Source organism: Pyrus communis, chromosome 1, assembly GCF_041283825.1.
Source record: "Pyrus communis isolate YQ-2024b chromosome 1, ASM4128382v1, whole genome shotgun sequence".
Lineage (NCBI taxonomy): Eukaryota > Viridiplantae > Streptophyta > Magnoliopsida > Rosales > Rosaceae > Pyrus > Pyrus communis.
In genome coordinates, this window is record NC_142565.1 from 2,921,691 (window position 1) to 2,935,869 (window position 14,179).

Here is a 14,179-nt window from a genome sequence, read left to right on the forward strand (position 1 = left end):
GCACAAAATGAAAATTACATGATTAATATGTATGAATACAATGATTAATATGCAAGGTGTAAAACTACCTTAATTACAGAAGGTATCTACAATTTTGTTAAAGATTTCAAATACGATGTGCAATGTGAAACTACACCCAATTGGTAGCAAAACCATTTAATATAAGATGGATTTAGTCTTGTCCTACAAACAATATAATCTGAATCATTTACATTTTTATCATCCTCTAAAAGTCTTTTATAAAAAAAATTGATCTGATTTAAAAACCGTTTAGTCATCTATATCAATCAACAAACTGACAATTCATGATGAGTATACCACAAGAACATGTGATTTGAAATCAATATGGAAACGGCAAGTGGCCCTTTATCACAGTAATAGAAAGGTGTTCAACCCTTGCATGATAACGTGGGTTCAAATTTGGTCAATGGCTAATCTAACATTTAATCTAACAAAATCTATGATTTGACAAAAAAAAAAAAAAAATCAATATGGAAACTGAACAATTATGAAGTTATTGTAATCTAGTTTTGATCAACATCAATGTGATTTGAATTTGAACATGGATAGTTCTACATTTCGATTTCAGCGTCTGAGGCTCCGACTTTCACGAAAGCACCTTCCAACGGCGAAACTATGGCGTGGTAATTCGGAACCGGAGGGCTAACGTTGGCGACAGTTCTGTGAAGTGTCAAAAGCAGGAACAAGTTGGTAATCTGCAACAACCTCCCCTTCCATCTGCAACCTGTGTTTACCCAGATCATACCGAGTCCCCATGCATCTGACACCACCTGTCCCTTCTGCGTTTCGGACTAATCCCACGGTCACAAATCACAATCCTCCCAGCAACAACGCAGCAATTCAAAGTTGCTTCCAAAACAAGGAAGTGGGATCAGGGCATACACAATACCAGTATTTTTAGCTATCAATTGAGTGAAACCCCGCCAGTGACTGAAAAACCGAAGCCTACCTTTATCAATTGAGTAGACTTAATGAAACAGACATAAAGCAAGATAAAAAGACACAACACACCTGAAATATTGGTCAGCAACTCTTACCTGTAATTTGCCAAAAACACGGAGTTCCACTTCAGGGTTTTCATGATCATTTTTTAGGCTGCGCCATGCTTTGGTTTGCACCTCCTCACGATTGGTATATAAAGAAACGAACTCCGCATCTTCTGATGTGATGCAGCTGTGTTTGCCAAAATCATATACCTAGTACATCTTCTCCATCTTTCACCACCAGTCCCTTCTATGAATTACAATTAACCACACGGTCACAGATCACAATGTTTCCGCCAACAGAGCGTGGATTCAAAGTTTCCTCCGAGCTCATGGAGCTGGGATTAGGGCTTGTTGACTTACTACGGATATACACAATAGTCAATAGACAACACACTGCCCTCATCAGCCAAAGCTTATGACCGCTGACAGAATATCAGAGCTGAAGGAACCACCAACCCAGAAAATTTAAAATAAATTTGAAAAATAGATTGATACATAAATTAGAAATTTCCCTTCTATTTTACCTTCTATTCTTGGCAATGGCATCAAAAGCGTCCCTGCATCTCTATAAGTTGCAAGCTTCCAATTTGAGAGTTGTTAAACAACATATCGATTCAGTGTCGCAGGTAAGCTCTCAAAAAGATTTCTGCAAGCTTTAATATATATTTACAAGGAAGATAAATGGGGAATACCATCCGAAACCTCCAACAGTCACTTAAATCAAGAATTTCAGGCCAAATTTCACATTAAAAGTAGGTACGTTTTATTCTCGGAATCAGAAGCGTTCCTACATTTCTTTGAAGCTTATATGAGGGTAAAGTAGAGAAGAGTAGATATTACAACCTTGTATTAAACCAATCAGGCAACGCATTAAATGATTAAGTCTATTGGAAGATGTTTCCAACTCCAACAAAGTATACGTGTCTACAATTGTTTTCCCCTTCATCAAGCAACCTGCACAAAGTATAAATCCACATTGAGTTACTGCCTCCCCAAGAGAGGATGAAACCACCATCAATTGCAAGCTGCAAATCAAATTTTCTTTTGGGTCAACAAATCAAAATAAAAATTGGTTTGCTAGGAATGAACACAGAGACAGCAGAAGGTGACAGAGATAACGACACTCACAGAAGGCTCTTTGATGAAACAACTTCTTTTCTTGACATTGTTAATGTGAAACTGAAGAGGTAACCAATCTGCAGGGTTGCATCACCACCATTCCTCCCGGGACATCAACAATTCCCAGTGAAGCCATTTCACTATGGTCATTTTCAGATGCATAATTTCTTGAAGGATGTTGCACCTCTCGCTCATAAGAAGCATTCCTCCGCTTGACCATCCAGCCCTAGTATAGCAGCTACCCTGACTGCTCCTCTAAGCATATTTAGCAACTTCTGTCGCTGGTTCGCTACACACTTCCTGATGGGCCATTTACTCATGATTTGCATAAATAAAATGAACTCCACACCTTCTGATGGAAGGGTATCGTACTGCTGCTCTGAAATCACGTATGTAGCCTCCATCTTTAACAACAAATTTGAATGTGGCCTCAGTGTAACAACGTTCATAGGCCTGCTTTCCCGTTTCAATCAAGTCATACTTAGACCATGGAACATATCCTAAGAACATGTGATCCGACTCAAGGAATCTGTCAGTTTTGAAATCCCAATCCAGCATATAGATATTGGAGCTGTACTCATGGTGATTTCCTTTGAAGGTGCAAAAGCATTGAACAGATAAATTAGATGCACAGTAATGAGCACTCTTGAAATTACTAACAGCGCATATGGCAAATCCCAGTAACTTATTGTGGAACAAATTCAGTTGTAGCTGCGCAGTTACCGAAGACCCTGTACACTGTTGGCTAAACCAATCTGGAATATCACTTCCAGGAAGAGACATATTAAAGGAAAATTGCCGGAGATGATTACCCTGCAACAATGAAAGCTCACTTAATTGGGTTTACTTTTGTGTTTTCATGTGTTTGTGTACGTACTGGTAGCATTGCCTCTGTGTGTGTGTGTGTGTGTGTGTGTGTGTGTGTGTGTGTGTGAGAGAGAGAGAGAGAGAGAGAGAGAGAGAGAGAGAGAGAGAGAGAGAAACCTGATCATGACAATGAGCTTCCACAATATCCCTGAATGGATTTTTTCGTACCAGCCGGAGGCAGTTAGAAAATATGAAGTAAAGATTCATATAATGAGGCTTTGGTGTTGAAACTGTTTCCAAAGCTGTGCAATCATGTGCATCTATCTTAGTAATATTTGATGAAAGCTGTGGTATTGATATTAGTCTCCTGCAAGCTTCCAAGTTGAAATTTTTTAAACGACGAAGTCGATCCATAGTTGCAGGTAACCTCTCAAAATTGTTTCTGCACAACACTAATGTTATCAAATGAATTAGATTCGTAACAGAATCCGGTAATTCTATCAGTTTGCTGTCACTTAAATCAAGCCATACAAGGTTTTCATAGTGTCTATGAGCCGATGGTTTTGGTAACAATGATACAAATGGGACCTTCTTTGCCTTCCATCTACCAGATAATGTTGCAGGCATGATTGAACTCGACATAGAGAATGGTTGTTCTATACCACTTCCCTCTACATCAACGTCCCTCAACGATTTTATATTCCCCAAGTCCTTAGGCAAATAATAAAGTTTTGAACACCCAGAGAGAGTAAGACCGGTAAGGTATTCCAATTTACAGATACTGTTCGGAAGACAGACAAGGCTTTTGCAGTTTTTCATAGTTAATAACACGAGCCCCTTAAGACGTTCAATTGATGGGGACAGCTTTTTGATAGGTGTTCCATCCAAATGAAGCTCTCTTAATCCTTCCATATCTTCTGCAATCACTGGAAAGCTTTTAAGCTTTGAACAACCAGAGAGAGTAACATATCTGAGGGACTTTAGTTGACAAATGCTGCTTGGAAGACTTTTAAGTTTTGTGCAATCATTCAGGTTCAAAGTAACAAGCCCCGTAAGAATACTAATCGATGAGGGAAGTTCTTCAATTGCTGTCCGATCTAGATAAAGCTCTGATAGCTCCTGCATACTTCCTGAAATCTCCGGAAACTTATCAAGATTTGAGCAGCCAGAAAGAATAAGGGTTTTAAGAGATTTCATGTGAATTCTTCTTGAAAGAACCTGAAGTTCTTTGCACTCTTTTAGACTCAAAAAAACAAGGCTGGTAAGATCTGAAACCGATGGGTGAACTTCAGTTAAACTTGAACAACCTTCAAGATTTAGAATCTCAAGATTTTTTGCTTCAGTGACATCCGGGATTTTGTTAAGGTATTGAGAATAACTTAAATCGATGAATTCCAACCTTTCCAGACGCTGCAACAACAACCAGGAAAACATCCAATAAATAATAAGGCATCTGACAACTTAACCATTCAAAAGAAATATATGAAAAATGAATATTGTACCTTGCTTCCTTCCCAAAGTTGTTCAATCTGACTATAAGGCATTTCAAGATCAATAAGATTCTTGGGGTGGAAATTGGATGGCAAGGACTTTAAGGGGCACCCATGCCAGCATAGACACCTCAACTCATGAGAGAGAAATTTTAAATCCCCACTCATATTTTGTTTACAGTCATCATTTGGATGGGATCGGTCCTCCCATGATGCGTTTACCATGGATCGGCTGCAATGGATCTTGAGAAGTCTTAGTTTTGTCATTCTAACAAAAGCTTCAGCTTCGAAGTATACCTCTTCTGAGTTGGCCAAGTCGAGGATTATGCCTTCAACTGCTTTTGTAGCCTAGATAACCAAACAGTAGAAATTCAATGTGTGAAAATATCCAAATTTGATTTTTGTCATACTTCCGCTTTCTACTCAATATTACATGCTTAAAAGAAAGAGGTAATGAATATATCTCACCGTATTTTGCGTTAATGCACGATGAACATCTTCATAAATCCATAACCTGCTTCGTCCTCCAGGATCTTTATTAGATTCTTGGCAGACTATTTCCCACCCCATTTCTTGCAGTAAATCATGCATCTCAAGCGTATCGTAATCTGATATAGTGATGAGAGTTCTGTTAACTAGCACTCCTAATCCACTATGGGGATAAAAGCCACAACTATCAAGAATTTTAGTTACATAGTCTTTCTCCATCCCTTTAAAGAAACATGCAATATCTAGAAATATGTCCTTCTCTGATTCATCTAACCCATCAAAGCTCTTTCTAAGAACATCCTGAATTCCCATGAGCTGGGTTTTCTTTGTTTTCTTCAACACATCTTCCCACTCCCATACACTTCTGTTATCAAGCAAAGCTCCCAAGACTTTAAGCGCTAAAGGCACACCATGAGCATGTTGTATGGCAAGCCTCGAGAGACGATCATAATCTTTTGTGGGTTGGTTGGTTTTGAAGGCATACAGACTGAAGAGTTCAAGAGCTTCTGGCTCACTTAAGTTCTTGGGCTTATATACAGCATCAGCTCCACTTAGTAATTGCATATCTCTTGTTGTTATAATGATTCTACTTCCATCACCAAATGAATGCTGGTTTCCAAGTAAGGCTTCGATTTGGGATAATTTGTCAACGTCATCAAGAACAATGAAAACTTTTTTCCTTCGTAGCCCTTTCATTATCATTTTGGAACCTCGATCCAACGTGCCAAAACTCCGCACCTTTTCCTTCAATATTCTAGAAAGAAGCACTTCCTGCATATATACTGCACCATTATTCGAGAAGCCTTCCTTAACATTTTCGAGAAAGCAGCAAGCTTCAAATTGACAAGCGATTTCATCATAAACAGCACGAGCGATGGTGGTTTTGCCTATACCTCCCAAACCCCATATTCCAACAGCGAAAACATCATTCACCCCGGGACGTAATAGTAACTTCATTTCATCTATGTGGTAATCCATTCCAACCAAGCCATCGGCTTTGCTTGATGAGATGTGGATCAATTTGCTAAAGACATCCTCTACAATATCTTCAATAAGATTGGCATCATCCCTGTGAAGTTTTAGAACCAGCATCACGAAAGAGTCAAAGCAAAGTTAAGTTTTATAACAAGCCCAAAATAGAAAACTAAAACTGAACAATTAGAAGGGCAATACTTGTTGTGACTAAAACCCCGGATTTGTACAGTAAAAATATGTTAATTTTCTTGATCATAAATACGCAAAAACTAATCAAATTGGTGAACGCTTAGCCATCTATATGTAAGGAAGTTAGTTGTGATCAAAACCGTGGATTTATACAGTAAAAATACATTAACAGCAAATGCATGCGAACAAATTAAACTTACTTATAATTTTTTGAATCCCAACCGGATAAATCGGTGGCTCTAGCAAGAGCGGACCTCCAGCTCTGCACCTCCTTCACATCAACGTTAGAATAGCTTTCATGTTTAGCAAAAGCTTCTGCAAAACTTCCCTCGAGTTTACGAATATCGGATGGATCCACTTCGTAGAAAACAGGCACCACTATCTGCTTTTGTGTATCCATGCATCGCAGTATCTGGACGAGTTCTTTCAAGCACCACGTCGAAGAAGCGTAGTTTTCGGAAAAAACTACAATCGATAGCCTCGAGTCGGCAATAGCTGTAAGGAGCTCAGAAAGGTCGTTGCCTTTTCGAAGCTCTTCGCCATCAATGAAGGTGTTGATTGCTTTCTGATTCAGAGCTTTGTAGAGATGGCCGATGAAGATCTTGCGAGTGTCTTCCCCTCTAAAATTCAGGAATACATCATATTTCCAACTACTGTCCGATGAAGACGAAGAACAAGAAGAAGCAGCCGCCATTAACATCCGATGAAAGTGAAATACCTGGTCTTCAGAAATTGTTTGAATTGGAGGGATGTTGAGATTGCAGGTCAACGCCCTCCCTCACTCCCTCCCTCCGTTGTCGGCAAAGCGATTCAGATTGGACTTGGTTGAATGGGCTAAAGTGCGCACTGGTGTCATTTGGAAACATGTAAGGCCCAAAGCCCGTGTGCACTTACCATCCAATGGTAATTTTCTCCTCTTTCCTAGAGCTCATGATTTCAGACGTGAGACGTTAACATGAGCATTTCTGACGTAGAACAAATGACTGAATGAATCGAGGAGGAGATGAACTGTCAAAAGACAAAAGGATGCAGTGTGAATTTGTCTATTTGGCGTCCAAGCTCCGAATTAGACACTTAGTACCTTTTAGGAAAAAGAACGACGCCACGAGTCAAACTCATGAATTTTGGCCATTTGGAATTGTTTCAGCCTCCAAAATGCAATTTTAAGTTTATAATAAAAATTCAGACTTTTTGTTTGTTGTTCAATTTATGCCAACAGATGTACTATATTTATTTAAGCCATTTGGCTGTTCATTTGTAAGCATCAAGTTAATCAATTAAACAGAACAACCTTTGGGTTTTCAACCAAAATCTGGGGGACTCAAAAATTGTATTCTTCGAGGGCTTACGTGTGTATCTCTCTTGCTTCGTCCTGCGTCACTTCCATAGGTTATTGCCACTCTACAAGGCTTCTTGCCTGATCTCTTATATTCTAAAATCAATTGGGAATTGAGAAATTATGAATAGTTCTACATTTCAACGCACGTTGTTGTTTTGATTTTGTTCTGAGGTTGAGGAAGGAGGGTAACTATTGAGGCGTGCACCGTGATCATACAGGGTTGAAACCGCAGCTGTTGAGGCGTCTTGCAGAGGCTTACGCGTGTTGTCATGAAGGCAGACTTCATTGCAGGCGGACTCCAACTGAGTCCCAAGAAATGCTAGAGTTGCAGAGGTTCTTGGGCTAGTTAAACATAATGCTAGAGTAACAGTTGTGCGAAGTGTCAAAAGCAGGAACAAGTTGGCAATCTGCCACAACTTCCCTTTCCACTTGCAAGCTGTTTTGCCAAGATCATGCCTACTAGCTCCCACCTGTCCCTTCTGCACTCCCGAACTCATCCCACGGTAACAAATCAGTCTCCCTGGCAACAACACGGCAATTCAAAGTTGCTTGCAAAACAAGGAAGTGGGATCAGGGCTTGGTGAATTGCTACCAGTATACACATACCGGTATATTTTGCTTATTTATTGACGGCATCATTCTTCCTCTGTAGAGTGAAACCTGCCACTGACTGAAAATTCGAAATACTGCTTTTATCAATTGAGTAGACATAAAGAAAAACACAAAAAGCAATATAAAGAAACAGAACACATCTGAAATATTGATTGGCAACTCTTACCTGTGATTTTGCCAAGAACACGAAGTTCCACTTCAGAGTTTTCATGATGATGTTTGGGGCTGCAACATGCTTCGGTTTTGCATTTCCTCACGATTGGCATATATAGAAGTGAAACTCCGCATTCTTAGGTGATGCAGCTGTGTTTGGCAAAATCATACCTACTCATCCTCCTCTTCCTCCTCCATCTTTCACCACCAGTCCCTTCTGCACGTTAGGTTTATTCACTGTCACAAATCACAATATCCCCAGAAACAAAGCGTGCATCCAAAGTTTCCTCCGAGTTCAAGGAGCTGGGATCAGTGCTTGTTGACTTGCTACCGCTAAACACCATAGTCTATAGAGAACACATTGCCTCCATCAGACAAAGCTTATGAACCACTGACAGATATCAGAGCTGAAGCATCCACCAAGCCGGCAAATTTGAATAAATTTGAAAAATAGATTGATACAGGAATTAGAAGTTATCCTTCTGTTTTAAAACATAAGTGTTGAATAACATGGTATTTATATAAAATGTAATGAAATCTCTCTGCATTGTACCTTCTTTCAAAAGCATCGCTGCATTCCTGTATATCCACCGGTTGAGAACCTTTGAAGTTATACTTGATGAAAGCTCTGGTATTGATTTCAGTCTCTTGCAAGCTTCCAGTTTGAGAGTTGTTAAACAAAGAAGTCAATTCATTGTCGCAGGTAAGCTCTCAATAAGGTTTCTGCAAAGTTTTAATATTTTCAAGGAAGATATATGGCTAATACAATCCGATACCTCCAACAGTCACTTAAACCAAGAATTTCAGGCCAGAGTGACAATAATTTTTCACAGCAGAAGTAGGAACCTTTTATTGTCGGCGTCAAAAGCGTTCCTACATATCTTTGAAGCTTATATGAGGGTAAAGTGAAACAAAAAGGCAGAAAGTTGTTCGATGTCATTATATTTCATGCTAAGATGAAAAAAATTATGTGGGTTAAAACTGGGCGGCAAAGACTCTAGAGGACATCTACGCCATAGAAGACACCTTATTTCAAGAGAGAAATTTTATACAGAAAAAAAAGGAGCACAACCACACAACCAGTTACAAACTAAATTCCCTACCGCATCCACACTCATACAATCAAAGATACAAGCATTATGCGCCAAAACAATTGTAATAGTACGATCATAGAAGTAAGAACCCTACCGCATCCATACTCATACAATCAAAGATACAAGCATTACGCGCCAAAACAATTGTAATAGTACGATCATAGAAATAAGATCTGTCCACATTAGGAAGTTCACCTCCCTAAATACATGCTTTCGGGGGATATTCTAGTGAGTGGCCTAGCCAGTCAATGAATGTCCTCAATAACAGCACCTAATTGACACTCTACTGTTTTACAGAAATTTGTTTATTCAAAAGCAATAAAACCCACAATATATCCCTCAACGTAATTATGCTTTGGTGTTGAAAGTTGAAACTATTTCCAAAACTGTTCTTGTTCATCCATGTAATTTATACTCGGTGAAAAGCTCTGGTATTTGATTACAGTCTCATTCAAGCTCTCAATTCAAGATCCGTTCGAAGCCACGGCAGGCTCTCCAAGTATGTTGTACAATGGCCTCAATAAGCTCGGCATCATCCCTGTGCAATATGAAAAATAGTATGCTTAGATTGAAAAGGTCAAAATTAGAACCTAAAAATATTAAGATTTTGTAAAGAAAAATTACTTGAAATTATTGCGTACAAATCCAGGATAATTGGCGGCTCTAGCTAGAGCGTAGCGCCAAAGCGTCACCTTTTCCTTATTGTATCTGTAACGTTCCATGTGTCTATCAAAAGCCCCAAAGTGCCCTTTGACTTTACGAACATCAGATGGATCTACTCCATAGAAAACGGGAAACACAATCTGATTGTTTGTGTCTGCACATTCCAGGATTGCGACCAACTCGTCTAAGCACCAACGGGAATAAGCATATTGTTCGGAAAAAATTACAATCGAAATTTTTGACTGTTGAATAACTTTGAAAAGACTGCTGAATTCATCGCCTTTAATATCCGCTGAAACATCTCTAAAGGTGCTGAGTACATTCTGATGCAGAGCTTTGGAGAGATGGGCGGCAAAACCCTTGCGAGTGTCTTCACCTCTAAAAGAGACGAAAACTTTGCTGAATTGGAGTAACTGATTAAAAATATCTTGCACAACTCCCTCAATAAACTTGGCATCATCCCTGTGGAATTTGAAAAACAGTATTGCACAATTTCCTTAAGCCGTAATGCCATATATATTCTAGTAAAACACGTACACAAAATATTGTGACACCGATTTAACAGATCAAATGCTATGAAAAGCTCAAAGAAAGAAAGTAGCTAAATAAAATTACCTATAATCTCGTGAAGCCCAACCGGAAAAATTGGCGGCTTTAGTTAGAGCGGACCTCCAGCTCTGCACCTCATCGATGTTGGCGTTAGGGTCGTGATCATGTTGAGCAAAAGCTTTCGCAAAACTTCCAGCGAGTTTACGAAGATCAGACGGATCTATTTGATAGAAAATGGGCACCACTATATGCTTCTTTGTATCCACACGATCTAGGATATGTACAAGTTGTTTTAAGCACCGCGTGGAAGAAGCATAGTTTTTAGAAAAAACTACAATCGAGAGCCTTGACTCTTGGATAGTTGTCGGGAGCTCCGGATCGTCACCATCAATGAAGGTGTATATTGATTTCTGAACCAGCGCTTTGTAAAGATGGCCGATAAAGATCTTGCGAGTGTCTTCGCGTCTAAAATTGATGAACACATCATATCGACCACCGGATGATACAGAAGAAGAAGCCATTAACAAGCACAATATCGATTCTTGCCAACTGATATAACAACTGAAATACTGGATTGATTAGTACCCTATAAAGGGACTGCTGGATATTGGTCCGATCGATAGGAAGATGACTGGTCTCGGTCAAAAGCGTGTCGGTGTGGACATGAAATATCAATAAAATCCAAGTCAGGCCGCCAGGCCAAACAATATACTTAAAAAATAAAACATCTTTGAATTTTGGTACAAAAAATAGGAAAAGGATTCTCGCCGCCGGATCATTTTTTTTAGAAATCCTAGGGATTCTGTGATCTCATTCGTTCATCATATATTGTACGGTCAATTTTTGTTAGATACTATTGTATTTAATTTTAAATTTTAAATTTTGAAATGATTTCTGACCGTATGATGTACGATGAACGGATAAGATCATGGGATTCCTAAGAAAAGGATCTTGCGAGGATCCTTTTCCCAAAAAAATAAACCTTCAAGTGACATTTTACTACCACAAGGGAAAGAAGTTGAAGACATAAGTTCGATCCCGATTAATGACTAAATCTAACTTCTAAACAAAAAACGAAAAAGAAATGCTTTATGTGTGTTCTCATGTCTTCTTCTAGTAATGTATCAGGAAATTCAATGGCAACGAAATAGCACGTTATTATTTTTTTCTTTTTATAATTTTTTAATTTGCAAAATGAGGAAAAAATTACAAATGGCTTTATTTGTTATCACCATCTTCTTCCGGGTTAGTCCTGGACTAACATATGCCTACACATTTCGTGTGTCTAAATATTTTTTATTTTTATTTTTAAAATGGGAAGGAGAGATGGAGAGAGATAACATGAGATTGGGAGTGGGAAGAGAAGTTTTTTTTTAATATTAGATATATGTAAAAATCACATGTAAGTGAGGTTAAATAAAAATAACAAAATTGGGTTTTGTGAAATTACATTATTCTACATAATTTTTTTTGTGATATAAAACTAAAGAGTCTTTTCATCCTCTTTTAGTTGACAAAGAAAGTTTTGTTAATACGTAGTTTCGACATAACTTCAGTTTGTGCTAATATTCCAACTTTGGAGGTCCAAGAATGTGCGAAGAAAAGTTACACAATTTAATTAGAGTTTGTGTTGATCCTAAAAATTACAAAACCTACGTGGCGCGCAGGCCGAGTAACTAATAAGCTAACTACGTCCTTCGGTCGAATGCGGGGCGTGCCAACTCGTCGGCCGAGCCGGGCCGAGCCGGGCCGAGGAGTAAAATTTGTTGATGTAGTTTTGAGCGCGTTGCTGACTTCTTTAACTTGCGATTGCGACCGAGGAAGGAACACTCTCGGTCTCTGGGTTCTACAGCCTGAAGACAAGGCTGCTAATTCTGCGGAGTTCACAAATCGTCCGAGCCCGATTCGGTCACTGTGATTATATTCGTGAGAGTATAAGCACGTCGAATCGAGACCAAGGTGTATGGGCACAGGTACTCGAACGTGATATATGTCTTGATGGTAAACGTAGTTCGGCCGTCGGAATGCCGAACCCTGAAACTCACCTGTGAGTATCCAATCATAAAACCACTCGGCGACCAGTACGCCGAGCAATGCAATTCGTAACACCTAACTATGCCGAGAAAGCTTAGTAAGGTGACCTCTGCCAACAAAGGTTCGAAAACCTTCCTCGACCGAGACTTGGATAGATAATCGGTCGACCTCGACGCAGTGCTGTTTATCCAAACTGAAGGTGCTCGCCGGTTGCTTCCACAGTGCTGTTTATCCAAACTGAAGGTGTGTCGGCAGGAAAAAGAAGAGGAAAAAATCTCAAGATGATTGAGAGGTTTTGCGCAGGGCAATTGTATGCTGAGTTGAAGGTCCATCGAATGTTGCATGATCTCGTGTATTTATAGTACCCCATTCCTTGAAACCTCCTCTGATTTGGATTGGGAGTCCTTGTCCCATTTCGATTCTGGTTCGAACAAACCTACTCCCACTGGGATTCTGAATCTTCCTCCCTTTGAGGCTTTATTTCTTGCTGGTCGAGAATCCTGGTCGCACCAGGATTTCCTCAATCCTTCCTATTTATCTGGACCTCTTGAGATAGGATTCGGCTGACCCTGCCAGCTGGCCCGGGTTTTATTATCCGGCCCATAGCATCTGTTATTACCTTGGGCCGAGCACATATGACTGCTCGGCCTGCCCAGGATATTTTGGGCCCAAACATTGCCCCCTCGCTTCTGAGGTCGCCGACTGTCACCTCTTGGTCGGGCCTCGACCTTAAAGAAGCGAAGACATTTATTGCTTTTTTGAACTTTACTCCCTTAATGATCATTATTCCTGCATATTTATGAGACATGATTGCACTTTCCTCGTCGCCCCCAACGCGTGGCCACGTGTCGATTCTCCGCCGTTCTTAAAAGCTTTACTCATGGGCCTCGAAACCGTGCGTCCTGGATTTTCGACTCCTCGATCCCATTTTCGCAGGTTCCCAAAATATCCGAAATAATTGCAGACTTTCCCGGTTACATTTCCCCCCAATCTGAACCAGCGCTTTTGAATTCCAGACGTTTGATATTCATTCTGAAAAGCCTATAAATACCCACATTTCTGCCATTCGCCTCTTACGCCCTCAGAAACTCCAGAATCTCTAATTTCTCATCTTTGTTTGCTCAAATCAAACCTTCCAGACCTTCTGCAATTTTTTAGTTCTTCCTTCTGCAAATGGCCTCCTTTATTTCGAAGCTTTCCGATGAGATCAATAAGTGCAAGTCATTCATCGATCGCAGTGCCGTCAAGACGCTGCGATTTCAAGAGGATATGGCCACCACCCACCAGATTCTGGGTCCCCTCTTCAAAGACGCAGTGCCGTCGTCTGTCACCAACTTGCTCAAGGAGCAATGTCTAACCCCCCTTCTTCAAGGGTTTGACTGGTCGAAATGGTGCTTGGCTCGTCCTCAAGGAGCTTGGCCCTCGACCACCACGGCCTGGGCCGCCTGGGTCGACCGAATGAGCTCCTTCTTCTCCAAGGAGTGGAAGGCTCTCGGCATCTACGATGCCATTATTCTGTCAACCATGGAAATTGCCATGGATAAGGAGCTGCTCATGGCGGCCCTGAGTTTATGGTGTTCGGCCACCAACACCATGGTCTTGCCTTTCGGCCCTCTCGGCCCCACCATCCTCGACGTCTCGGCCATCCTTGGGACTTCC

The 14,179-nt window shown here is 40.2% G+C and overlaps 1 protein-coding gene across 7 annotated transcripts; it reads right to left on the reverse strand.

The window, feature by feature from the left end:
• Positions 1 to 309: 309 nt before the first annotated feature.
• On the reverse strand, positions 310 to 11,144 carry LOC137721562 (TMV resistance protein N-like). Of its 7 annotated transcripts, XM_088692509.1 has the most exons (11): positions 10,553 to 11,144; positions 10,333 to 10,399; positions 6,795 to 6,799; positions 6,277 to 6,726; positions 4,892 to 5,981; positions 4,436 to 4,771; positions 3,111 to 4,343; positions 2,136 to 2,939; positions 1,532 to 1,961; positions 1,059 to 1,446; positions 310 to 951 (listed from the first exon to the last, which is right to left on the reverse strand). In XM_088692509.1, the coding sequence occupies exons 1-8, from the start codon at positions 11,005 to 11,007 to the stop codon at positions 2,439 to 2,441; spliced, it is 4,137 nt and encodes a 1,378-aa protein (XP_088548635.1). In that variant the 5' UTR covers positions 11,008 to 11,144; the 3' UTR covers positions 310 to 951; positions 1,059 to 1,446; positions 1,532 to 1,961; positions 2,136 to 2,438. The 7 variants fall into 7 exon arrangements, with proteins under 7 accessions (XP_088548635.1, XP_088548629.1, XP_088548612.1 ...); XM_088692503.1 differs by lacking the exons at positions 10,333 to 10,399; positions 10,553 to 11,144 and having other exon boundaries at positions 1,059 to 1,366; positions 1,532 to 1,653; positions 1,768 to 1,961; positions 6,277 to 6,946; XM_088692486.1 differs by lacking the exons at positions 10,333 to 10,399; positions 10,553 to 11,144 and having other exon boundaries at positions 1,532 to 1,653; positions 1,768 to 1,961; positions 6,277 to 6,946.
• Positions 11,145 to 14,179: the final 3,035 nt, after the last annotated feature.